The sequence below is a fragment of the Cavia porcellus genome, unplaced genomic scaffold (assembly GCF_034190915.1).
Source record: "Cavia porcellus strain 051 isolate PalLab524CR breed Dunkin Hartley unplaced genomic scaffold, mCavPor4.1 scaffold_16, whole genome shotgun sequence".
NCBI lineage: Eukaryota > Metazoa > Chordata > Mammalia > Rodentia > Caviidae > Cavia > Cavia porcellus.
In genome coordinates, this window is record NW_026947499.1 from 55,068,263 (window position 1) to 55,094,330 (window position 26,068).

Consider the following 26,068-nt stretch of genomic DNA (forward strand, 5'->3'; position numbering starts at 1 on the left):
TTTGTTTGTTTTTTGTTTTTTTTTTTTGGTACTGGAGATCAAACTCACAACTTTGTGCTTGCCAGGTAGAGCTTAGGCCACTGAGCTAAATCCCCGTCCTGGGCAGGTTTTTTAACCTCTCTCTGTTACTCAGTTTCCTCCTTTATACATTTGTAAGACTACAGTTCCTACTTCACAGGTTCACTTGAATTCAATTTTGAAGGTCTCAAAGTCTCAGAATGGCACCCAGTCCACGGTAAGCTCCCAACCCACATCAGCTATTAGCATTTCTGCTAATCTCGCTGTTATGCTGATATGGAGTTGCTTTAGCTCTCCAGTTTGACGCCGAATGAACGCTTCACAAAGGTTTGTGGAATTCAACTGTCCCCCGCCTCTATGATCTGAACTACCTCCCTACTTCAATCCTATCGTTCGCTTTAAAGGGAATACTCTTTGAAATCCGAAAAATATCACCTCCGTCCCAGTTCTGCTCACCACCCCCGCCAAACACACACAGACATAAAAGGACCCCCCCCCCGCCGCCGCAACTTCACAGACCCCTGGGCCTTGCAAGACCCGAAAGGACCCCAAATTAACCTTTCCATCGAGCTCGCGCCCCCTCCCCCACCAGATCCCCGGTCCTTCTTCCGCTTCCCCCCTTTCTCGCCCCCTCCCAGCTCCATGAGATCCCGGGCCGCGGGCCTGGCCGCTGACCGGTCCTGCAGCTGGAGGTCGGGGCGCTCCCGAGGCTCCTCATAGAAGCTGATGCCCGGATGCGTAGCAAGAGCCCGCCACAAAAACTCCTGCGTGTAGGGCTCCAACGGCAGCGGAAAAGGAGGCACTCGGGACTCCAAACGGCTCCACAGAGCAGGCAAACACAAGCCATCAAGCCCTTCCAGAGCCACTTCGTCCAACAACGACTCCAGCGCGTCCATTGCTTCTACAGTTAGCAGCGCCCGGGGCGCCTGCGCACTAAACCGCAAAGGGGCCCTATCCTGCGCGCCTGCGCACAGAGAGCGGCGGCCCAGGGAGGCGGGTCGGACCTAGGGAACAGGGGAGCTTCCAAGCAACGTGATGTCACGCCCCGGGGGCGGGCTCAATGAATGGCGGTCCACCACCATTGGTCCGGAGCCCTGCAGTAACCAGGGGAACTGCAAACAGTACAGGGGCAACTTCCGGTTCGAGCAACCGGAACCACCGCCTCTAGGTATGGATGGTGAGTGTCCGTGGGCCCCTCCGGGAGGTTGGGCGATTAGTCTCTCGTCTCTCGTGAGTCTTGTGCAGGCCTAACGTTTGTTCGTAGACCCTCTGAACCACCACTGCTTGTCCCAAAATCGTCTTCAACTTGAGGGGAAGAGAAGCTGAGTGGTCGGGAATAGGGAGGAGAGGCAGGGGGAGCGGTGAGAACTCAGTACTGGCCCGGATTTGGTGAGGGGATTTATGGCGGGAAAGGCAATGTAGCGATAACTGTCATTTGAAGTCAGTATTTACCCTATTTTACAGATGAGGAAACTAAGGCTAAGAAAAGTTAAGTAACTTGCCCAAACAACCAGCAAGTGGCAGAATGAGTGAGGATTGTCTTTGAAATTGAGTTACAGAGTTTGAGATTAGAACGGTTCTGTGGGGCCTTTTACCTAGAAGTTGCTAGTGCCGATGTCTGCATGGGCAAATTGAGTGGGCTTGACTGGGCTTTTGATTCCCCATTTGAAGGGGAAGCTGCTCACTCAGCTCGTGCCAATTGCTTCTTGGGACCATGATAGCAAGTCATTCTGAAGGCCAGGACCAGGCTATGGAGTCACTATGTTGGCATTCACTTTGCAGATGGGAAGGCTAATGTGAGGGAGACTAGTAGGTCTATGCTAAAGTTCAGATCATTATTCATCTTACATCACTATCCCACACTTCTGGGGAGCTGCATTCTGTGGAAAAAAAAAAACTTGTTGGTGTTTGTTTGTTTGGCTTTAGTTTTTTTGAGACAGAATCTCACTGGGTCCAGATTGGTCTTGAACTTATAGTGTACCCCAAACTGGCTTCAAACTCACAATCCTGCCGCAGCCTCCTACAGGTATATACAACCACACGGCTGAAAAATGTTTTTAGTCGAGCATTTTGCCATATGCTTAAAAGGCACTTTTGCCTTTTATACTTTTGAGGTACTGTAAAAGTGCCTTTTTCTAGCCTACCCTTCGGAAAAATCAGTGTAATGTTGCTATACAGTAGTTCTCAAATCTTTTATAACTTCAGATAGCTTTGTGTTCTTCCCTCAAAAGAGTGTTTTTATATATAAAATCTATGGTATTTATCATATATATTGAAGATTAAAACTAAGCTGATTGTGATAGTACACGCTTTTAATTCTAGTGCTCAGGAGACTGAAGCAGGAGGATTGCTGTGAGTTTGAGGGCAAACTGGGCTACAAAGTAAGTTCAAGATGAGCCTGAAGTACACAGTGAGACCATCTCAAAAATAAATGACAAAGATGGGGTTTGGTGGCATACTCCTGTAATCCCTGCACTTGGGAGGCCGAGGCAGGAGGGTTGCTTCAAGTTCAAGACCAGCCTGGGCTACAAAGTGAGCTCAAGGCCAGCCTATAGAAAGGGACCTCAAACTAGACTGAACTTCGTAGTGAGACCTTGTCTCAAAACCAAAGAAGCAAGCAAACAAACCAAAAAAAACATAGGCTGTGTTTATTTTGAAATAATGATAAACTCCTTACTTATGGATATAAATAATGTATTAAAGATTGAGCCCAGGGAGTACTGAGCTATATCTCTAGACCTGTTTGTTTATTGATTTTTTTTTAAATTTTGAGAGGTTCTTGCTAAGTTGACCAGGCGGGCCTCAAACATTTGTTTGTTTGTTTGAAACAGGGTCTCACTATGACCTGGCTGGCCTCAATTTTATGATTCTCTTTCCTTGGTCTTACAAGTGCCACCATGACCAGCTTATGAATAATAGTTTTAATGAAAAACAAGTATATTGTCCCTAAAATATTAATAAGGTGGCCTCATTTTACATCTTAATAAGTCTCTTCTATGTCTGGCTTAATAAAAAGCTGCTAGGCTCTTATTTCTGCCATGGCATCCATAACAATTGTGCTGTTTTGGCTGCTATACATTGAGAATTTCAGACAGTTGTAGATACTCTTTTTTTTTTTTTTTTTTTTAATCAATACCAGGGATCAAACTCACGACCGCCTGTTTGCAAGGCAGGTGCTTATGCTGCTGAGCTAAATCCCCAGCCCCTGTATACTCTTGATACAATGAATCTTCATAAGAGGCAGTTTCTTAAAGATCAGTCACAACCGTGGTATTTTAAAACTATGTTAATAAACTTTTATACTGTTATAAAATCCATTAGCCTCTCGCCCTTTGATTGGCTATTTTACTCATATATGATTTTATAAAGTGAGCTATTGTTTATTTTGAAAATGTTCTGTAAATTATGCGCATCTTTCAGGTGGTAGCATTGGAAATGTCATTATCTACTACTAAAAAAAAAAAATCACACCTGGCAGGTTGTCACGTGCCTGTAATCCCAGCACTTAGGAGAATGAGGCAGGAGGATCACCATGAGTTCAGGGCTAACCTGGGCTACATAGTAAATTCAAGGCTAGCCCTGAACTGCATAACAAGAGTCTGTCTCAAAAAAAACAAATAAAAAAAAAAAAACACTGAAAATAATGGCAACATATTTTCTAGTTACTTTCACTTGAAAGCTTAAGTGACACATTGACAACAAATAACTGTCAGTTGTTTCCTTGGAGTTACAGGTTCAGTTCATTCATATCTGAGAAAATATGTGCTAAATACCAAAGTCTGAATAACTATAATTTGTCTGTTGTTCATTCAAACAAAAATGACATTTCAAACAAAATGTAGTTAGTTCATCTGGCAACTGAAGCAATTGCTCAGGTATTTTCTGGTCTCAACTGTCTTTCTTGGCTTCTAGCAGAAGAGTTTCATGTGTAAATTCCATTTTCTCACAGGGTACAGTATTGAAAACATGAGTCCTCATCTGAAAGTTAATAAGTTTTTTATTTACCGTTTCATCAGGACATTCTTCAGTGAAAATGATTTGTTTGCTGATTTTACTGTATGGGGCAGTAAAGAATATAAAAGTTACTAGTGTAATTTGGCACCATGGCCTCAATTCATGGTACAAGCAGCTAGACTTTCATTACTGCTGCAACATCCATAATAACTGTGCTGTTTTGGCTGCTGTATATGAAGAAGATCCAGCCTGACCAGATACACAAGTGGGTTTGCAGCATTAGTACAAATGTCAACGTGGTGAAAGGTCTTAGACATATGAAAATAATTTCTTTATAGACTCCTCCTCCTCCTAGGATCTGTGGTGTACATTTTGGGATATAACTGACTACTGATCATTTTGAAGAAATCTAGTTTATGCTCCACTACGCCTCCCATACTGGGACCATGGTCTTTACACTGAGCTATATCCACAGTGTTTTTTATTTAATTAATTAATTAATGTAATACTGAGCATTTTGCTAGGTTGTTGAGTTCCTCGGGCTGGACTGGAACTTGTGAGCTTCCTGTTTCAGTCTTACAGAGTTGTAAGATTACAGAGTATAGCACACCTAGCTTTTATTCTAATTATTTATCATCTCTACACTCTTAGAATAATATTATCATGACCCTGTGGAGGAATCTGTCCATTTTCATAACAGAAACATTTATTTTTTGTTAATTTTATTTTGAAAGTGATAAAATACCACAGAGCAAGACAGAATAAAACCAACTAAGATCGTACAGTGAAATTGGTACAGAACTTCACAGCAGGTTACCAGGATAACAGTAATAGGTATCACAGTATATTTCGTTATCTTTATAATAGTTGTTCTTTCAATCACATATATCAAAATAAAATGAAATACAGAACATTATAGAACTTAATCAAAATAGAATATTGAATAGAGCAGTACCATTAATCAGAATAGAGCAAAACAGTAATAAAAATATTTGCCTTCAGAAAGATGGTAGAAGGAAATCCCCCTTACTTGCTAGGATCAACCTCCCAGGAAATTCTCAGGTTTCTGGTTCCCACTTGCTAATGGCGGGGACAGGAGAATCGGGGTAGGGGAAATGGGATGTTTTGACTCTAGGCTGTGCACCAGAGGTTCACTATTGCTTAGCAGGGAGGCAGGCTGGTTGCTTGGTTTCCCAGCTTCATAAGTTCCAACATGGTGTGGATCTCAGGAGCTGCTGGTGGTTCTCCCTCTGGAAGGGCCAAGTCTGCCACGCCACTGCCGCTTACCAGGGAGGGGAGCTGCTTGCTTGCTTGGCTTCCCAGCATCCTAAGTTCCAACATGGCACGGACCTCAGGAGCTGCTGGTGGTTCTCCCCCTGGAAGGGCCGCAGTCCAAACATTTACTCTAAAAAAGTATTTACCCTGAGATTACATTTTAACCTTCAAAGAATCCTGTTTTCCATTCCAACTTTTATAACTTTTGTTTACACATGATTCTTACAAGCACATATCTCTTGGTTAAAATTAATCATGCTCTAATGAATCACAATTCTTGCCAACTAGATAAACCAAACTTGTCCTTATTAGAAAGGCATTTATTTCCTAAACTCATATAAGCTTAAATGTCTAACAGATATCCCCAAACTGGACTGTAGTTTGGCTTATTTTGCAAATCATCATAACTTTGCACATTTCTTGCAACCCATTGGTCTTGCCTTTGAGCAGTTAATGCAGGATATATAATGTGTTTTGGTTCAAGGAGGCTTTATAGCCCTGAGTTTGAATCTCAGCTATGTTCTTTGACCTATTATTTCACTAGTTTCCCTGCTAGTGCAATGAAATGATGAAACTTGCTTGTTTTGTGGGGTTTAGCAAGGCAGTCCATGAAAGCCATTAACAGCCTGGCTGATGTACAAGAAAGTGGTACTACCTAATGGTAGCTGATGGTATCATTATTTGCAAATGGATAGACTTCAAACTGCTGACAGAGTTATTTCTGATAAAGCTCTCTAACAAATAATAACATTTGTAATTAGCCCACTCTTTGTATAAATAAAACCCAGTATTTGACATTTATTATTTACATGAAGGTCATTGACAGAGAAATTGTCCTCCAACCATAAAAATGTTCATCTTTGTTTTAAAGTCAAAATTTTCCCACTGAGGTGGTTTATAAAAAACTCAGGTTTTGGGGAACATAATAATTAGACAAAAATTTACATTAATATAATTAGGATTTTAAACTTGTTCATTTGTTTTTGCTCCCCTCAGAGCAAGTATTCAACATTTCCCCTGTATACACTGTTCATTTGCTTAGCAAACTTTCCCAAAGAATTAATAATACCAAGATGAAATTTAGTCACACTTGTCCAAATAATCCCAAACTGCAAAACAGGCAATGGCTGAATCAGTAGGATTTTGCTGAAAATACACTGTCAGCGCATCTGGTGTCTTCTGTCCTTGTGTAATATTTACCTGGGCTCCTAGTGATTTGTCTGTTTCTCTTACTCTTTAAAATAAACCAAGCAAAAGCTAATAAGAAAACAAAAGTCAAAGTGCAGATTCAGCAGGCCAGATAGGTATGTACACGCTAGAGCAGTGGTAGCGAATCTTTTAGAACTTTCTAATTTTTTTTTATTTTTATTTTTTTACTGGGAATCAAATCAGAAACTTACACTTCCCAGGTAGGCCCATAGTGCCACTGAACTAGACCCCCCGCCCTTCTTTTAGAACTTTTAATAAGTAGTCTGTTGCGGCATGTGTGTCGTAGGTTCACCACCACCGCCTTAAAGTCTCTGTGTCTACTGTTTTTGTTTGTCTCTCTTTTTTTTTTTTTTGTTTTGAGACTGGGTCTCACTGTATAGCTCTGCTTGGCCTCGAATGTGAGCAATCCTCCTGCCTCTGCGTCTGCACCTCTGAAGTACTAAGATTACAGATATGGGCCACTACACGTGGCCAGTTGTGTTTTGTTCTTTGTTTCCTTCCTGCTTCAGCATCCATTCTATCCCATCATTTTAGCTTATAGGAATTTGGCACACTATGTTTTGCTTATTTTTCCTTATGACATTTATTCAGTGATTCAACATTTCACTGCATTCCGTGCACTGGGATCCAGAGATCTCATGCTAAGGTGAAATCCAGGTGAGGGGTATATGAGAATCCATTGTATTATTCTCAGAACTTTTCTCGGGCTGGGGATGTAGATCAGTGGTAGAGCATGCCCAGCCTCTCTAGTGCACTGGGCTTGATCCCCAGCATTGGGGGAGAAAAGAGCTTTTTTGTAGCATTAAATTTTTTAAAGATACAAGTTTAAAAATTTAATTTTAAAAAGAGAAACTAGGATAGAAGAAAAGAGAAAAGAAAGGGAAAAACAAAGAAAAAGTGTGTAGGATAGTTAAGACAGTTATACTACTAATTTCTCTTAGTTCATTGGAAAGAAAGATTTGTGTTGATATTGTTTGGAGAATTTAATGCCTATATCTTGTACTCTGAATAATTTAAAACAATGGGTAAACTATTGTTTTGAAATTTCAGTTTTTTTCTCTAAATTTAAAAAATAATTTAAGAAATAGATGTGTGGTAGAGAATATAAAAGTTGAATTTTTATATCAGAGGTTACAAAGTAAAGATTTCATCATGATTATTTGGCCATAATTTCTTGTTTTTCAAATATTTGAATTATTTGGCAGATATCTGAATTAGTTGAAAAGTTGGCAGATTTCTTGTAAGTATCTAATTGGGGTACCTTCTTGAAAATATCAACGAAATCTTTTCACACCAAATCAGAATTCTGCTTGGGAATAATTCCCTCACCGTGAGAGACATGGAGCGTACCCCAAGTAGGGGGAGGTGCTCTTTCCAGTGCCACACAGCACCTTCCTGGCCAACTTTCCTCTTCGTTAGGTACCTGAGCCCTGGGCATCTAAAGGCAGAATCTTACTCTGGTGTTAACTAGGCAGTTTTGCAATCCCCATGGCCTACATGACATTTGATGCTGTGTAGTACTTTCTGAAAAAAGGAAGCTACTCTCTGCTCTTAAGGACTTCATGGGTCTGATAAGAAAGTTAGACAAACAGAAAACAGGTAACTGGACTCCAGCGTGGAAGTGCCAAGGTCACATTTGTAAAAGTCATCCAGTTTCAGAGAGCATGCTGGCCCTCTCTCTGCCATAGTAAATAAACTTTTTTTAACACAGCTGTACCCATTTGAATCCACGTAGTGTATGGCTACTTTCATTCTACAATGGCAGAGTTGACTAGTTGTGTCAGGCCATGTGGTCCACAAGGCCAAAAATACTTCCTTTGGGACCCTTTCCAGGTAATTGTGCCAACTGCTGCCATAATGGATGTGAGTTAATTCACAAGATAGCTCAATTGGACACTGAGATAGTGTTTATTTTACACCACATGGCTAGAAGGTAGCAGAGCCAGGAGGGAGGCAAATCAAGCCTACACCCAGTAGTATGTCCCAAAGACACATCTCAAGCCTGTAGGTGGCCAGGTTCTCACCCCTGCAGGATTACCTGCCATTGAGCTGGTAGAAGAAATAGTTCAAAAGACCCCACTGTAGAGCTGGATGGGCACTGTACTACTGAGTTAACTACCTTCTGGGCCCTAGGAGAGAGGGCTTATAAGGAGAGTGCTGTTGGTCGGAAGCAGGCTCTTGAAGCTGATTCCTGAGCACTTTGCATAAAAATAAAATGTGGCTTCTGCTGTACTGTGGGTTTTGAACAGCCTGGCCTTTGCAGCCTTAACCATTGGCTGTGTCAGGTTCCACTGGAGAATTCTGGGGAAGGAGTCCCCCCAGCCCTGCCTCATCTTTAGCCATTTATCCAACTCCTGCCCAGAGGTTTTACACTGGGCTGTGCTGGGTCTGTAGATGTACTTTTCCATATTCAAAACAGTGACTTCACATAAAAACCTGGGTTTTTCAGTCTCTTGCTAAAAGAGGTACTTTGGTGGCCATACCCTTGATCTTGGGCATGTGCTAATGGTTGGACCCCTCTGGCAGGTGGTGCTGTCCACAAACTGCCTATGTGCTGCACTGAGCATGTCGGGCTTCCCGGAAGGCATCAGGTTTCACGCCTGCACGAGGCACCTCAGGAATCCCACTGTCCCTTCAGCACATCATGTTCTGTGCCCCTCCTGCCTTGCCCAGGCTGTGTTCCCTACCAGCCATGGTGTTTTCACTCACATTTGCCCTCTAAGTTGCAGGGACAGGCACTGGCTGGAGTGCAAACTTCCTGTGGCAGGATTCCAGGCTTCCTGCTGCATCAAATATTTGGGTCTCCGTGTCTTTCTCCATCAAAGGGAAAAGCCCACTCTTGTTCCTTTATACATCTAAGTCTTGGCAGTTGAGTATTTGCTGGGTTGACACTACAACCAGGAAAGAGCTAACCAGTTTGTCCTCCAGTGAATTGCTGGCCCATCTCCAAAGACCAGAGAAAATGCTTCCTGCTGAGCCTGCAGGCCATGCTTCTAGAGACATGAGATGGTATCTTTTTGTCCACAACTGTGGTTTGCCCAGACACTGCCCTTGGGAATAAATAGGTCAGCCCAGTCTCAATAATAATATACTATCCTAGCTGCCTTTGTGTTCCCCACCTGACTGCCCCTGCTTTTCAGCTGGCATTCCTGCTCCCTTCCCATTTTCTATCCTTGCAAGGTCACTCTCCCAGTTCTCACCTTGCTTTGGAGCCCACTGTCACCCACGCTTGGCTGTTGGACGCTGACTTAACATGTTCTTTGGGGATAGCTGAGTTATGGTAGCATCTGGCATGAAGTTGGAGCACCACAGATATCTACTCATCTACAGGGGTCACCAAACTTTTGTAAATACCCTTGCAATGCAGTGTATATTTCTCAACCAAAGAAAACAGAGTGCCAGGTGTAGTGGCACATGCCTGTCATCCCAGAACTCAGGGAGCTGAGGCAGGAGGATTCTTGTGGATTCGAAGGCAGCCTGGACTACATAGTAAGTTCCAGGCCAGCTTGAATTACATAATGAGACCCGGTCTCAAAGAATGAACAAATGAACGAATGAAAGAGAGAATCTCAAACTATTTAGATAGATTTTATGAATCCCACCTAAAATCACAGAAGGTTAAAGCTGGAAGGAACTTGACAGATGTAGTTCAGAAATCCCATTTTGGGGGCCCAGAGATATCTCAGAGCCCTGAGGATCACAAATGCACAGAGCTGTGAGTCCAGGTATTATAAACGACTGCTGTGGCTAAGATTTATTTCATCAAGTTGCTTATGGTGACTTCTTTCAACACCTAAATGATGAACATACTGTGGAATATTCATTTTCATAAAGAAGTCTTTTGTCTCCTAATTTCTTGATGCATGGGGTCTCCCTCATCTCTACATCAGCTATAAAAACAAAGTCATTGTGTCTCTCTCCTCAGGTTATGAGTGCATCGATAGTGTAAAGCCCTTTTGCTCAGGGGCACATGATCAGTGCATTTGTTAAGTGTAAGCTGCCATAATGAGGAGGAGGAGGATGGTGATTCTCACTTCTGCTGGGCTCAGACCTTTACTTTCCTTCTTACTGTAGGGAAAACTTCAAGACATGGTGGGAAAAAATGGTACTTTTGACTTGACCTCTGTGGCAGAGACAATCAGGAAAGGTGGGGGTGGGAATCAGAGGGCACTGTGCCATCTGGCAGGCTGCTGCCCTCAGCTCCTGACAGCACTGCCAGGCAGGAATAGAAGCCCTGCACTGCCAGATCTCTCTGTTGTTCACAAGAATCTAGAACTCAGGATTTTAAAATGTGAAAGCTCCCAAGCTTTAACTGTTGGCTGGGGAAAAAAGTCTTTTTAAACGTTATAGATTCTAGACAAACATCTGTGCACTTGTTCATCTTCAGGGAGATGTGATCACTGTGGAGGCTAAGGCACAGGGAGTTGAGCCAGAGCTGTTGGGGATAGGAGAGCCACACCTAGATCTGTCCCAGTCCAGTGCTCCCACCCCCTTTCCCCAGCTCTCCCGGCTTATGAACCCCATGCAGGTCAAAGGTCTTCTCTTACCACCTTTGAGACAGGATTTCATTTTAAACCAGGTATGGTGGCACGCCCCTATAGCCCCAGCACTCTCAGAACCACAAGAGGACTGCAAGTTAGAGTACAGCCTGGGAAATTTAGCAACCTAGCAAGCCCCTGACTCAGAAAAAGATTTGGGATGTAGCTCATTGTGAAGGCCTTGGGTTCAATCCCCCAAACTGAAGGAAAAGTTTTTTTCATTTTAAACCTGCAGAAGGAGGCCATGGAAAACCAGGATGGAAGATTAGGCTCTCCTTTCCCCTCTTCATGCCACCACTTACCACCCCACTACCTTACTGCACAGAGGAAGGGGAGCAGATGAGAGCTGTGGAGTGGGATAGAGGGCGATGCAGATTTGACTCTTAATCTGCTGCATGACCGGTGCAGAGGGGCATCAGTTCCTCCACCTCGCAGTCCTAGACTCTTCAAATAGCAATTAGTAAGAGGTTCTTTCTGTTGGGCTTCTGTAAAAATCAAGTAATTTCAACTTGGCCCTTCACAGATGCTTAGTAAAAATGAGCTATGTGGGAAAATAATACATTCTTTTCCTTAGGATTCTGAAGAATCTCATGTACTGTTTCCCATAATTTTCAAGGTAGTTTTGCAGATCATTTTTGGTATGCAAATACTTAGGAGACACTTTCATTTGGAGCTACACACATTCTCCCAAATGCAGAGTCCTTGTTTTCTGTGGGGACTGGACTGGGGAAACGAGTAGGAGCAGATTGAGGGGTTTGTGTGATGGATGCAATGCTAGACCAAAATTCATTTCAGCCTGGGAAGTGTGTTGTCACATAAGCCACTGATTAGATTACAGCAGTGTGGCATTTACTTATCTTTACTATTTCAAATGGAAAGAAATCAATATTTTCCAATTATCTCCAATGGAGTATCAAACTTACTATGTCATATTTTGTTGCACCAGCTCAGAAAGAGCAAGGGAAAGGGTAAGGAAAGCATGTTGCAAGAGAAGATGAAATCTTTACTGCCATTTGCAATCGTTCCTCCTGTCCCTACCGGCAGCATCCATGCAGAAATTCAGTCACTCACTTTGGTCAATTCCAGAAATAGCTGCTGATGCCTAGCCTAGTTCAGGCCCAGTTCCAGGTGTGGGGAATTTAGTGATAATAAAGCCATCTTGCAGCCTCTAATTTCACAGAAATGAGTTTGGTGGGGGAGACAGACATTAATAGGGAAAGATTAGATGGTTAAAGTGCAGAAGGCTGGAGGAGGAGTAGGTCCCTTTGAACTGAGATCTGCTAGTTCAGGAGGAACCTATGTAGGACAGAGACCAGAAGCGCCCCTAGAAAGGGAAAGAAGGCCAAGGCTCTGAGGGATCCAGGAAGCCTCCTGAGGCAAATGGGTAGACTGCAGATGTGTGAGCTTGGGAGGAGAGGGCCCCAAAATGTCAGGCTGCTGGGCAGCTAGGGCAAGAGGTTTGGAATCTACTAGGTTCAGAGGTAAACATTAGAGAATCAAATAAGTGAGTGATGTGATCTAATTTTTAATTGACTGCCATGAAAACTTCTGAACAAAAATGAGGGCCTGCACACCTATTAGGCGGCAATGAGAAAAGCCCAAGGAGAGAGACGGGGGCTTGGAGAGGGGTGATGAAGAGGAAGGGACAGATTCAGAATGTATTTGGGAGCCAAGGTTCAGTAGAACTCACTGAAGTCTCTGAGAATACAGCAGATTTGGGAGTGGGAACTGATAACTACCTGTACCATGCAGTGCTAAGCACTTTGCGTGTTTTCTTAACCCTGACAGTAGACTTAAGTGAAGTTGAGACTGATAGGACTCCCAAACATGAGTGGCTGAACCAGACAGGCTGTGACCCAGCGCCTGCTCTTTAGCCACTGCAAAGCACAGTCCCTAGGCTCTTGTCATATTATGAAGCCAGCCAAGGAACACCTGCTTAAGAATTTCTGAACCACACAAGTGCAAGTAATGGTGTGCAGGTTATAAATAACCATTTTTAGCTGCCAGCTGATGTTTGGATTTGCAAAGGAAGAAAGGATCTTAGCATGCTTTGTTTATCTCAGGTAATTTGGCAGTAAACTGGGCCCCGGGAATTCGAGTTACACAGAAAATGCAAAGGAGGAATGACAAGAATATTGCTTCAAGTTTTCAGAAGGTAGAATGTACTTAGGGTCCCAGCTCAGCCTGTAGGCCCGAGGCAGAAGGAGAGACATGCTTTCAAAGCCAGCCTTTACCTGACTCTGGAATTGTCCTGTGGATTTCTGTTATTTTCATGAAACATTCTTAAAGAAGTTCTCTCAAAAGAGGTCTATGGCATAGAAATAAAGAAATATAGTTGTCTCAGGTAAGCATGATTGTACATACTTATAATCCAAGCACTCTGGAAGGCTAAGGCAGGAGGATTACAATTTCAAGCTCAGTTTAGGCAATTTAGTGACTTAGGGAGACCCTGTTTCATACTAAAAAATTAAAAAACCACTAGGGAAGTGGGGCTTGGTGGCTCATGCCTGTAATCCCAGTACCCGTGAGGCTGAGGCAGGTGGATTATTGCAAATTTGAGACCAGCCTGGCCTACAAAGTGAGCCCGAGGCCAGCCCAAACTGCATAGTGACCCTGTCTCAAAAGACAAAAACAAAACAAAAAAACCACTAGGGACTATCATTCATTATGAAGTCTCCGGGTTCAGTGATTAGCAGTGAAAAATAAAAGAAAAAAGCTATATAGCTTGTCTTTTGATAGCTGCATAGATTGGTTCTAGGACCATCATGCAAACCAAAATCCAAGGATCCTCTTGCCTCTTATCTAATGCCATATAATATTTGCACATACCCTATACACATTACTTGCAGGACTGATTACACTATAAATACTGTGCAAATACTTGTTATACCCTATTATTTAGGAAATGACTGGTTACTAACCCAAGTTTTTCCCTTGCTTGCTTGGTGACTGTGAACAAATTGCTTTACTGCTCTGAGCCCGCTGCATTGTGGTTGAAGATAGGAAATCCCACAGGCTGACGTCCCTGCAAGCCTCGGCAGGGAGCCACAGTAGCTGATTCTCAGTATAATCCTCCCCAGCCAAAACTTCCATTTCCAGACAGACCATCTGGACAGGTCTGGACTTGCCTTCCCTTTATCTTTTTTACCTTTTCCTTTTCCCTCTCTTATCTTCTCTAGCCATTTTATAAAATCTTTGCTCTCAAATAAATGAGCAATCAGCCATGGGCTATATATAGTTAAGAAACTGTTGTTTTAATTTCCAGAAACACTTATTTTGTCAGGGTTTCATTCTTATCTCTCACACATTGCAAATTTACCTCTTAGAGGAAGACATTTTGTCCTCTGAAAATACCATTTAGGCAAGCTTTGGGCTTCTGAATTCATGGCTACTATTCCATCTGTCTCTGCTGTCAGACTGCTGTCCCTTTTGGGCCTTGCACTGCACAGTCTAAAGCATTTCTCATCATAATTATGTGTTTAAAATATTAAAATCAGAATGCTTAGGAGGCTGAGGCAGGAGGATCCAAGTTTGAGGGCAACTTGAACTGGGCAACTTAGTGATTTACAGAGATTCTATCTCAAAATAAAAGTTTAAACCGATGGGCCAGGTAGATGATGTCGTCAAACTGCAGGAGTCTGGAGACAGGAAAAAGGTGGGGTTCAGATGGCTCATCCTTTGGCAAAGTTACTTCTTTCTTGGGACTCCAGGCGTCCCTCACTTGACCTCAGTTTTAGTTCAGAAGCAGAAGATTAAGGATTCAGCCCCGCCTAGGAGAAGCCCTTCCTTATCTCAGGTGCTCACTCTCATGTGCTACAAGTTCCTAAACATAGGGTCCGCACAAAATGTGCAGCGTTTGTGTTTTGAAAATTTGCTGAAATTACATGGTGCGTTAAGTTTGTTTTTTTGAATAGGAAATATACCCAAAGAAATCATTCAAAAATAAAAGCAATATAAATATATATATACCTTGAGGAACCACTCACCTGTGCCCCCAAGTAGTTCTTTATGTAAATTGGGCCAGTATGAGTATATATTCTCCTCTTCCCACTTTTTTACAGAGAAGGTTATGTAATACATGCACATTCTACCCTATGATTGTAGCGTCCAGGGATGGACTGCAAGCTGCTGCTCTGCTGGAAAACACTGGCCCCAGTGATGCTAAATCCAGCATCAGTAAAAATTAAAGAAGCCAAGTTTAAAGTTAAAGACTATTTGAAGGTGGGAAAGGGGGAAGAGAGATCACAGTCAGCTGGGCATAGGGAGTATTGAAAGTATTTGAACCCTGGGCATAGGGAGTATTAGAAAGTGAACTATCTCTGGCTTTGGTCTCCAGCTCTACTTACTGGGCTCCTTCTCTCTCTGGAGGCTCCTGGAATCTAATGGGCTCCCTGGCTGTCTTTGGTCCTCCTCTTGGACAGCTTGTGGCCCTGTCCTTTGGTAGTGGACAGGTGGGTGGCTTGTGGAAAGGTTGTTTAAGGATTAAGTAAAGGGGAGATGTGTGCTTCTCATGTTAATCATGCTATCTGGGACCTTCCAGGCTCTGGTTTCTTCTTCTTTCATTGCCTGTGTCTTTCTAATTGCTTGAGTCTAACTTGAGGCACAAGCTGCCTCAGAAGGATTCTTTATTAACCTTTAATAAGGCTCAAGGAAGCCTTCAATCTATCTTTTCCCTATCTACCGAGCTCTCCATCCCTACATGATCTACCTCATGAGTTTCTCAGGCTGAGCTGGAGCTTATGATCCTGCCTCAGCCTCCCAGAGTGGTGGGATTCCCGGCATGGGCCACCATGCCCTGAAAAGTACTATCTTTTAAGGAGCAAAATATAAGGAGCTTGCTCATTCCATCTTCCAGCTTTGCAGCTATCCATTCCAGGTGTGGATCCACATATTATTCAACTGTTCGCTAACAATGGACCAACTGGTTTTGCTGCTGCAAATGCTGTAGTGTTTGCTGCTGCAATCATGATACCATAAATACCTTGCATACTTGTTTCTTCACAGCACATCCCTAGCAGGTGTTATTGGTAGTGCAAAGGGATTTGCATTTTTGCTTTTGAACTATGTTACCACATCCTTTCCAAATGAGTTGCACCATTCTGTGCTCCACCCAGCAGTGTGTCATGCTAAGTGTGTATTATCAAACCTCTGGATTTTTGCCAGCCTGATAGGTGAGAGGAAGTGGTATATCTCTCTAGGATATTTGTCGTGTAATTAAATTATATAGATACATAAAATGAGTATAACCTGAGCCCTCATATTTGGACAACAGAAGAAATAAGTTGCCTGTCCTTTAAGTCACTGGTGGAAGTCACTCCAACAGGCACACATCATTGATTCTTTGCTCCACAGACCTTGTGATGGGAGCCTCTGTACAGGATCTCTGTGCTTGCAGTTACCGCTGAGTCCTTTCCTCTCCAAAGCCCACATGGGAGTGAGTGCCTAATGTCAAGCCTGCCTCTCTGCATTCAACATTTTATGCTTCTTACCATATTTCAGATCTTCTCAGTAAAGCCATCTGGCTGGAAGGGAGCTCCATCTCCAGTGGGGAATCATTTTCTTCTAATCTCCTTATTAATTGCTCTGGGAGCCCAAGGCACATTAAAAAGCCTTTCACAGAAAGTGTTTCTTAACTCAGACTCTCCCCAGCATGTTCTTGTGCTGTCTTGCTTCTTGTGCTGGGCTTTAAGGACCTGGCCAAGGAACAGTGTAACCCAGTAGTTAGGAGAGCAGACCTCTGGAGCTAGATTGTGCAGATTCGGATCTGGCTGTCCACCAGCTATGTGATTTGGGGGGTGTTTCCTGATGTCTCTGGGTTTCAGTACTCCCCTGTGACATGTGGACTAGCCTAGCTGTGAGGAGTAAATGAGGTGCCCTCTGTACTTTGCCTGGAACCCAAGGCCTGGAACATAGTCAACCATGATTAAAGGTGAGGTCCCACAGAAGAGGCAGTGTAGTGACGGCAGTGGTGATGATGGAGATGGTGGTGGCAATCATAATGACAGTGATGGTGATGATGATGATGATAATGATGGCAGCAACCAGGAATGCACTGCACCATAGTACTTAACATGCTACTTTCTTCTGACCAAACAGATCAATCACTCTTCCTTTATTAAATTCTCATTTTTTCATTGGTTTATACCAATGAAAATAATACTACTCATTTAAGAGTTTTGACTCCCAAACATAAATAAATAAAGAAATACGTAAAATTTTTTAAAAAGCAAGAGTTAGCAGACTAAAGACCCAAATCTGGCCTGGCCTGGTGCCTCTTTTGCAAATAAAGTTTTATTGGAACTTAGTCATGCACAGTCATTTATTTGAATACAGTCATTTATTTATATATTGTTTATGGTACTTTCACATTACAATGATAGAGCTGAATATTTGTACCAGAGATCTTCTGGTCTTACAACCTTATGGCCTCCACAGTCAAAATATTTACTGTCTGGCTGCTGACAGAAAAACTCTACTGACCTGGTCTAAAGGAGTGGCTGTGAGGATGCAGGACAAGATGCCTGTGCCAGGAAAAGGCCATATACAGGTGCCCAAGACAGAGACACTACATCAACGAAGCATTTAACTTCATGAATAGTTTAGGAATAGTGTAAATCACATGTCACATATAGATTTTTATCAGGTGCTCTACATGTTCACAGTCACCAATTTTTACGCACACATATTAGTCAACAGTGAATCTGAAAAAGTGCATACTATACCTTATAACTTACAGGTGTATTATGGTTTAGATTAAATGTCCCTTGGACGTATCCTTTATTCAGAGTTGGGGCTTTTGGAAAGTGATTGGATAATGGGAGTGCTTATAGCTGACTTGCTGTTAGAAGGTAAGTCACTGGGGGCATGGTCTGGGCGGGATGTGTTCTTATCTCTGGCTGCTTGTCACTCGCTGCTTCCTGGTTGCCATAACATGAGCAGCTTTCTTCCCCCAGACCTTTCCACCATGGCCTTCTTGTTTTGGAGCCAGTAAACCATGAACTGAGTCCCCTAAAAACTAACCCAAAATAAACCTCTCTTCCTTTAAATTGTGAGTGTTGAGTGTTGTGTCCCAACGATGAGCAAGTGACTAAGACAGGGTGGCTTATGGCTCTTTTTCAAGGGTAATTTTGACATTGATTTTCCTTTGTCTGATGACATCAGAAACTAACATCCCTGGAAGATGTGACTCCCCTCTAAATGACAGCGATGAATATTAGCTGCGTCTAGAGCAAAGTAAAACTGAAGTGTGAGAACCTTCTAACCATTAAACATAAAGCATAAGTGCAGATAAAGCTTTCCTGAAATCATAGGTAGAAGAATAGTATTATCTTTACAAAACTTTAATGCATTCACTTCTTTATTTTCCCCAGGCACATATCTGTTCTATACAGCAAACTACACACGTGTCATTTACTCCAGTCTTATTTATTGCTTCATAGCTGATGCAGGCAGGTCACCTTGCAATATGCAGAGCAACATCCCTTTAATTTTGCAAGCAGCATATATGGATATTAATGTCACCTTCTTCCACTTCTCTCCCTGAGCTGTTCTGAGAATAAATGAAATAGATAGGAAGATGCTCGGAGATGCTAAGTGCAGGAGACAGGCATGGTAGAGCCTGGTTACATCTCTTCTGTGCTTGGCAAGAAGCAGCTGTCTATATCAAACTACCTGGGAGAGAGAGAGGCCCCAGGGTTCAGGTGTGGGTGCAAGGACAGGGCCAGCCAGTCTTGTAGGGAGGCTGAATAACAAATACTCATAATTAAAGCGAATTATCTTCATCAGAAAATAAGCAAATTATTTTCCAATTTAATGAATAAAGGTGATTTTAATTAACTCCAGTAGAGAGATTTGCTTTTAAATATCAGTACTTAGGCTATGTGTTCCTTGTATTAATATGTCATTTTTATGGTCCACCTTAATGTGTGTGTGTGTGTTTTGTTTTTGTTTTTTACTGTGCTTTATTGGTGTGACAGAATTTTGGGAGATGGAAAGCAAACCCAAAAATAATTCAGTATTACTCTCAATTAAGACAGACCAAAAATTGGAGGCAACCATGGCCCAGAGAAATTCAGTGACTTCATCTAAGGTGCTTTTTGGTTGGTCAGCTGTCTCCAAGACCAGATCCTCAGGAGTCAGTGTGACCAGCAATGGAAGGGCCTTACCCAGACCTGGGTGGCCATGTCAGCTCCTGGACTGGCTCAATGCCCTCCCCCACAACCGGCTCCCTTCCCTGGCTCTGGTCCCTGCTGGGTGCTCTAGTATCTCACTTCCCTTGGTACTGCTTCTGTCACTTCTAGCAGGGACAGCCTGCACTGTCCCTTCTAGCTCTGTTCCATCTTCTGACTGCATTGTGTAGATGATTGATTACCTGATACATCACAGTATTTGGCCAGCCTTAGGTTGGACAGCCAGAGCAGGTGTAGCTGAGGCTGTCTAGGAGCTGTTCTTTGTAGCTCATGCCCCACAGTCAGGAGGTCATGATCACCTTGTCCCAATGACTACCAAATCCCCTGGTCCTTAAATCCTAGACTCTGTTTTGTGTATGTTTAATAAACTTTATTTTTAGAGCAGTCTTGAGCTGATAGCAAAACTGAGCAGAAAGTACAAAGTTCTCAAATATCCCCCATGTCCAAATACAACCTTCTCCACTATCAGCACCCCACACCAAAGTGGCACACTGTTCTGAGTTCTTTTTCACTCCTAAATCTTAAGTTTTTTCTTAAGGTGAAAAACAATGTCCACACTAAAAGTAAGTGGTTCTAAGTAAGTGTCTGTGGTTCACAACGGTAGGTATGTGGTGAATTTTAGGTCAGTTCCTTCTGTCCTGTTAACCTGGTATTTCTGTCTGTCTTAAAGCAGGTGCCTGGGGGCTACTCACAGTATCACAGCTTACACATAGGGTTAGCCCTGACCCTCTCTCTTCTCTGTCTCAAACCAATACCATATTCCTGGACTGGGATTTCAATTGACTATAGCTGGAACAGGACTTCATCCCCCATACAGCATTGAGGATTGAGGCTTAGAGTGAAGTACAGTCACGACTGCCCTATATCCTGCCCTGTAAGCAGGGAGGAAAGGAAACGAGAAGGGACTTTAGAGTGTCATTGTGAGCTAAGCAGAGGTGTTGTCAGCTTTCTGTACTGTAATAAATACCTGAGATAAGCAACATAAAGAAAGGTTTATTTTGGTTCACTGTTTAGGGAGTTTCAGTTAGCCCATTGCTTTTGGATCTGTGATGAAGCAGCACATTTTGGAGGGAGTACATGGTAGAGCAAACGCAGTCATCTGACAGCCGGAATGAAAGACAGAAGAGAAGAGACCAGGGTCTACAGTCCCCTGCAAGAGCGTGCCCCTAATGGCTCATTTTCCTTCCACCATGCCCCACCTCCTCATTTCTTTTACCTCCGAGCAGCATTATGGGTTGGGGACCAAGCCTTTAACACATGGGCCTTTGGGGGCCGTTCAGGATTCAAACTGTAGCATCAGATGATTAAAAAAGATACCCACCATACAATGATGCCGTATAATTCACACTACCCTACAAGTTCTCCATCTGCCCTCCCTCTGCAGTCCTTTTCTGTGTTGACCCCAGAGTTTGCCTGTTGCCACAGGTTCATCCTTGGGATTCTGCTGTTTCCCTATTCCCACTTTCTTGGCGAAAGCATAGTTTTTTGGGCTTTATCACCAGCTATGATCTCTCCTCTGCTCCTCACACACGTGTAGACCCACCAGAAGTGACCTCATCCAAAGACAAAAGTCTTTCCCCAGAGGCTTGGTCCCTAGCTATTTTGCCTCTAGCTATTTTGTCACTTTTTGCTTCAGCCTTCTAAGTGCCCCTACCTGCTGGGACATGTGGCCGTGGCATTTCACAGCCACTTGGGAGTGAGATTCGGTAGTGTAGGAGCGACACTGACAATATATGGTGGCTCCAGTTTTATATTTTAGAATCACAGCAATCTAGTAATCTTCATCAAGGTATTCTTTTGTAGTGGACAATCCATAAGAGGTGTGAAAACTGCATCTGGAATAGCATATTTAAACATGATGTCTCTCTGTTGAATTTATGCATACTTTCAAACATTAGTCCTCAGGTTTTCTGAGAAAAGCAACAATTCTCTCTGAAATTGCCCCATTATGTGAAATGTGGGTGATTACCACTAATTCACTTCTGCACCATCACCTGTGCTCTGAGAGTGGGGGTTTGGTGTAGTGCGTTGGTAGGCACTCGTCAGAGTTTATGTGTATGTGCACAGTGGAAGGCATTTTTGTGGAAGGCATTTTATATAATTCCAAACAATTTAATACAAATGTAATTCAACTGGGAAAACTACAGTCCGTCAGCCCTTTTAGAGTGCTGATAATGTTCCAGATTAAAGGGCTGGAGCTTTGTTCATTACAGTCAAATAACATGAGTGTATGAATTACCGTTTTCTTTGCCATTGGTGTATTTCAAATGTGTGTCATTTTCCCATTGTAATAATAGGCTACATTTTCTTAAAATCATTTGATTATGATTGGTCCTGTCTATTCAGTTTGAAAATAAAAAACTTTTGCAGTGATAAACTTGCTGTTCCAAAACAGCCTTAATCTCTGCTTGTGCTTTTGAACCACTACAGGTCAAACTCTGCGAAAGGCTGAGAAAAGCCAGTCCTGCTCACAGGAGAAGAAGGAGGTAAATTTGTCCCTGGTGAGGGATGGGAAGAGGTGACTCTATTTGAAACAACTGGGGGCTCCCGGGTGGTGAATAAGGATTCTCAGACCTCCTCTTCTTTTCCTTCTGAATTCCAGGCTTGAATCCTGGATGAAATAACTGGCAGCAGAGTTTGTCCATTGTCACTTATCCTGACAAGGTCTTGCTCAGCGTGTCAGTTAGCTTTGTGTAACGTATTCCTCCAGACTTCGGTTCATGAAAACGATAACCATATGTTTAGTTTCAGAGTCTGTGGATCAGCAGTTTGGGATTCCCTCTGCTGTTTTGATGGCCCAGGCTCTCCTGCTCATATTTGGAGCCCCCTCATGTTTAGCAGTTGACTGCTGTGTCACCTGGCACCTGGCTGGTCATCAGTCAGGTTGATTCCCATTGTCTGTCAGCGTCTTAAGATGCAAGCTAGGCTTGCCCACATGGTGCTTCTGGGTTCAAAAGCACAAGAGTGGCAGCTGCAGGACCTCTTGAGTCTTGCACTGACAACAAAACAATGTGCACAGTGTCTCCTTTGTCTTTTGTCTCTTTGTAAGTGAAAGGACATTTGTCAGGCTCAGTTGTGTCCAAGGGCTTCAAAGCAAATCACAAAGTCAGCCGTCCAAGGGGTGGGGAATTAATAAAAGGAGAGGAGGGTGAGGAAAGACGCTTCACCTATTGAGGGGAAGAGCTGCTAAATACTAAGACTATTCTTAAAACCTACTCTTCGAGCCCGCACGCTCAGTGCCAGGCACCAGGGAAACTGCATAAGGGATATGTGAGACATAGTCAGTGCACCCACTGTATGTGAAGAGGAGAGGCACAACAGGATCGTCACAATACAGCAGGCTAAGTGCCATCACAGAAGAACAGAAAGGATGGGGTCATAATGCAGAAACAGGGCACTTGCCAAGCACAGTGGTACATACCTATAATCCCAGGTATTCTAGAGGGTAAAGTGGAAGGATCATGAGTTCGAATCCAGCCTAGACAACTTCCAAGATGTATGTCAAAATAAAGTAAAAAGAAGTCAGGATGTAGCTCAATGGTAGAGTGCTTGCCTAGCATGTGTGAAGCACTGGGTTCAGTCTTCAGCATACACTCAAAAAGAAAAATCCAGTGTACTTAACTCTTCCAGCATTATCAAGAAAGGCTTTTCACAAAAGATGAGAGGAAAAAAAAGAAAGAAAAGTTTAAGTGCAGGCTTTCTCTAGAATGACGAGTGTCAGTTTCCAGGCTAAGGAAGCAATACGGTCAAAGTTCAAGAGTCACGAATAAGGGAAGTTGCAAGATCAGACCCTTAACTGGCGTGGGACATGGTAGCATAGATTCCTGGGTTACCACAGGGCTTTCTGAACAAGTGGAAGCTCATGGGAGTTTAGACTGGACTTTTATTTAGTGCTACATTGGCATACAGATGTCGGGGAATAAAGGTATATGGCTTATCAAAAATACCCAGCAGTCCTAAAACTCATCAGCGCTTACATTAGCTCTTTTGATTGAGATGGTATAATTTGTCGGGCTCAGCTGGGTCCAGGAGCTCACAGATCTCCACAAGATTGGCTCTTGCGCTTTCTCTTCTTGTGTCAGGACACTGCCTTCCTCTGCATTGGCTCCCAGCAGACTCTGAGGAGCTGTGCTGAGGCTGAGCTGCAAAGCCCTTTGTGCCTTGATGTGGCCATGAGCCTCTCCCTGTCTCCTGTTGTCTCCTTTCTCTCCTGCGGCCAGAACAGCCAGTTTGAGAGCCCTCAGAGCAGGAGTGAGTATGTCTGCAGGCCGCCTTGGTGCAAATGGTAGAGACCAGCACCCGAGTTGGGAACGAATTGCTTTTGGTCACAGAATAGCTGCATCCCACTCACTGATGGTAAGAGATTAGCAGGGAGACCAGGTAACAGGGCAGTGAGGGATAAACAGAGATGATCTTCCCCTCCCCTCCTCTCTCTTACCCTCTCCTTTTCTCCTTGACAACAGGGCTCCCCTAATTGCCACTTTCCCAGCTACTCCCATTGTGCCAGTTGCCTGAGAGCGTTTCAGATCGTTCCTCTCCTAAAAAGTATTTGAAGTAAGAGAGAACAAAGAGTAAGGCTGTTTATCTCAATACCCAGGTTTAACCCTGAAAGACACTTCAGATGGTTTCGGGCCCTCCAAAAACAGGGTGCTGATTGTCTCAAGGGTGCTTTCATTTGGCCAAAAAAACAAGAGAAAAAGCCAAACCCCAGTAGCAGGCTGCCAGGTTTCTCATTTGATATATTGTAACGCGCCTTTCCACCCACTTCCTCTGGCTGCACTGTTCTCCTCTCCTCTGTGAAATCTGGACTTCCTGGCACTGTATGCCTTACACAGGATGCCAGGTATAGATCAAACTATGTCACCCTGCAAGGCAAGGAAAAAACAAGTGTTTCCCAGAGCTGGTTGGAACTAGCAGCTGGAGATAGGCAATATGTTCCCCAGGCAGTGAGGTTGACCAGGCGGCTCACTCCCTACCACATGAACTTGTGATCTTCATCCTGGGTTGGGTACCAAACCTCTTTTGGATTGACAGTGAGATTGATAGTGAGATAGGGTCAGACTGGCCTGAAATTCATGATACTCCTGCCTTAGCCTCTTAAGTACTGAGACTACAGAAGTGCACCACTATGCAGAGCCCTCTTACAATTTTTATTAAAAAGTAACAGTCCACCTAAGTATTGGGACATTTCCCATAAAAATGTAGACTTTTGGTTTCTTTTGAAAAGTAAAAAAACACTAAGTCTTCATTCCTATCAGTGGGCAATATCCATTGTTACTGTGGCATCCCCATTTTTTCTTTTTCCCCCATTTGCTTTATCTTTATTCTTTTTTGTACCAGTAATCAAATTTAGGACATTGTACTTGCCAGACAAACACTGTGCTGCTGAACTACCTTTATCTTTATTCTGAACGTTTTTGGTTGCTCCCTTTAGGTGGACCGCCAGTTTGCGTCCCTGCCCCCACCTGTTTGATGATAGCGGGTCTGCAGTGGCACACAGTGGTGGACCTGTGCAGGCACTTCACATCTGACTCACACGCCCTGCACCAGGTCCTCCCCAGCTATCTAGGTCACTTTCCAAACCAGTCAAAAGTCAGAATCTCTGAGGGTGTGACCTCAATGTCAGAACGTTTTAATTCTCTAAGCAGTACCTTGCATGGCCATGGGAGAACAAGTGCTTCCGGTGCTTGGAATAAGCTCTGACTCTTTCCTGTTTCTTTTCTGTGCTGCTGGAGATGGCCTCTGTGAGGCAAGTGCTCCCCCACTGAGCTGTTTCCCCAGCTCCCATCTATGCAGCTCTTTAACTGCGGGTTCCCCTCTATGCAGGGGAAGAAGCCAACTGCTGTGAAGGCTAACAGTCATTGCATCTGAGCATCATTTGGTAGTGATGTGTTTTCTGTCTCTGTGTGTCTCTCTGCTTCTCTCTGTCTGTCTCCTGTCTGCCTCTCTGTCTGTCTGTCTGTCTGTCTCTCTCTCTCTCTTCCTTCTGACCCTCTCTCTTTCCTTCTGTCTGTCTCTTTCTCTGTCTTTCAGATAAAACCCAGGGCTCCTTGGAAAGCTAGGCAAGCACTCTCCACTAAGCTGCACCGCCAGCCCAGCCCAGCCCAGCCCAGACCCCTGTTCTCAGCCTAGGTGCTTCCTTCACAGTCTCCACCCTCCTGCCCTCCAGGGCCCCTCTGTTTTTCTCCCCCAACAGGCACCAGCACACACAAAAAGAATGGATGATCATCCTAGAGGAGCCCCAGGTAAAGTACCAGGGGTGGGGAAAGACTTTGCAGAAGAGGTAGACTGAGCTGAGGCTGTGTAAGTGTTACAGTCATTTCTGAAAAATGTCACTTTGACATTTGGCTTGAAGTCAGTAAATACTTTCAGTTCAGCTGGTTAAAATATTCTCAACCTCATCTCTAACAAGTATTCATGGTTCCTGCCTGTAGAGATTATATAGTGTTTATGGCCCTTGGTCATGAATTATTGATGATTTTGAAATTGTGGTCATTGTAGTTTACTCAAAAATCATTAGGAAGCAAGCTTATCATACAGTGCTAAAAAAAAAAAAATCAAGAGGAGAGAAAAATCTTTATATATCATCAGTCCAACAGCCAGTGTCCACACTGGTGCCCAGGCCAAGGTAGAGGTCACAGGCATTGTGCTGGGGACATAACTTGCTACTTCACACAGCAACAGAGGCAGCCATCCTGGATTAATACCCGTGATGGGCCCAGAGCACTGCAGAGCAGGTCCTGGAGTCAAGCAGGGCAAATCTCAGCAGTGTGGCCCCTCTTAACCTCTCTCACCTTGTTTAATAAGGCACACGTTGGAGAGCTGGTGTGCAGATTGAAGTACCTCGAATAGTACCTGACCCATAGTCTCCATTCCTTAAATATC

General features: G+C 43.5%; 2 protein-coding genes across 10 annotated transcripts in view; one reads left to right on the forward strand and one right to left on the reverse strand.

Moving 5' to 3' along the window:
* The window catches only part of Gtf3c1 (general transcription factor IIIC subunit 1), a 71,407-nt gene extending 70,451 nt beyond the window's left edge, over positions 1-956 (reverse strand). The window contains exon 1 of the mRNA XM_063226706.1: positions 694-956. Coding sequence (XP_063082776.1) covers positions 694-914 — 221 coding nt within the window. The 5' untranslated portion in view covers positions 915-956. The remainder of the gene's footprint in view (positions 1-693) is intronic.
* An 82-nt stretch (positions 957-1,038) lies between these two features.
* The window catches only part of Katnip (katanin interacting protein), a 193,377-nt gene continuing 168,347 nt past the window's right edge, over positions 1,039-26,068 (forward strand). For 2 of the 9 annotated variants that reach the window (XM_013141984.2, XM_013141986.2), the window contains exons 1-2: positions 1,128-1,195; positions 21,614-21,669. In XM_013141984.2, coding sequence (XP_012997438.1) covers positions 1,189-1,195; positions 21,614-21,669 — 63 coding nt within the window. In that variant the 5' untranslated portion in view covers positions 1,128-1,188. Of the gene's footprint in view, positions 1,196-21,613; positions 21,670-25,216; positions 25,429-26,068 lie in introns of those variants that run through there. The other 7 variants (XM_063226707.1, XM_063226709.1, XM_063226710.1 and 4 more) reach the window with 7 other exon arrangements.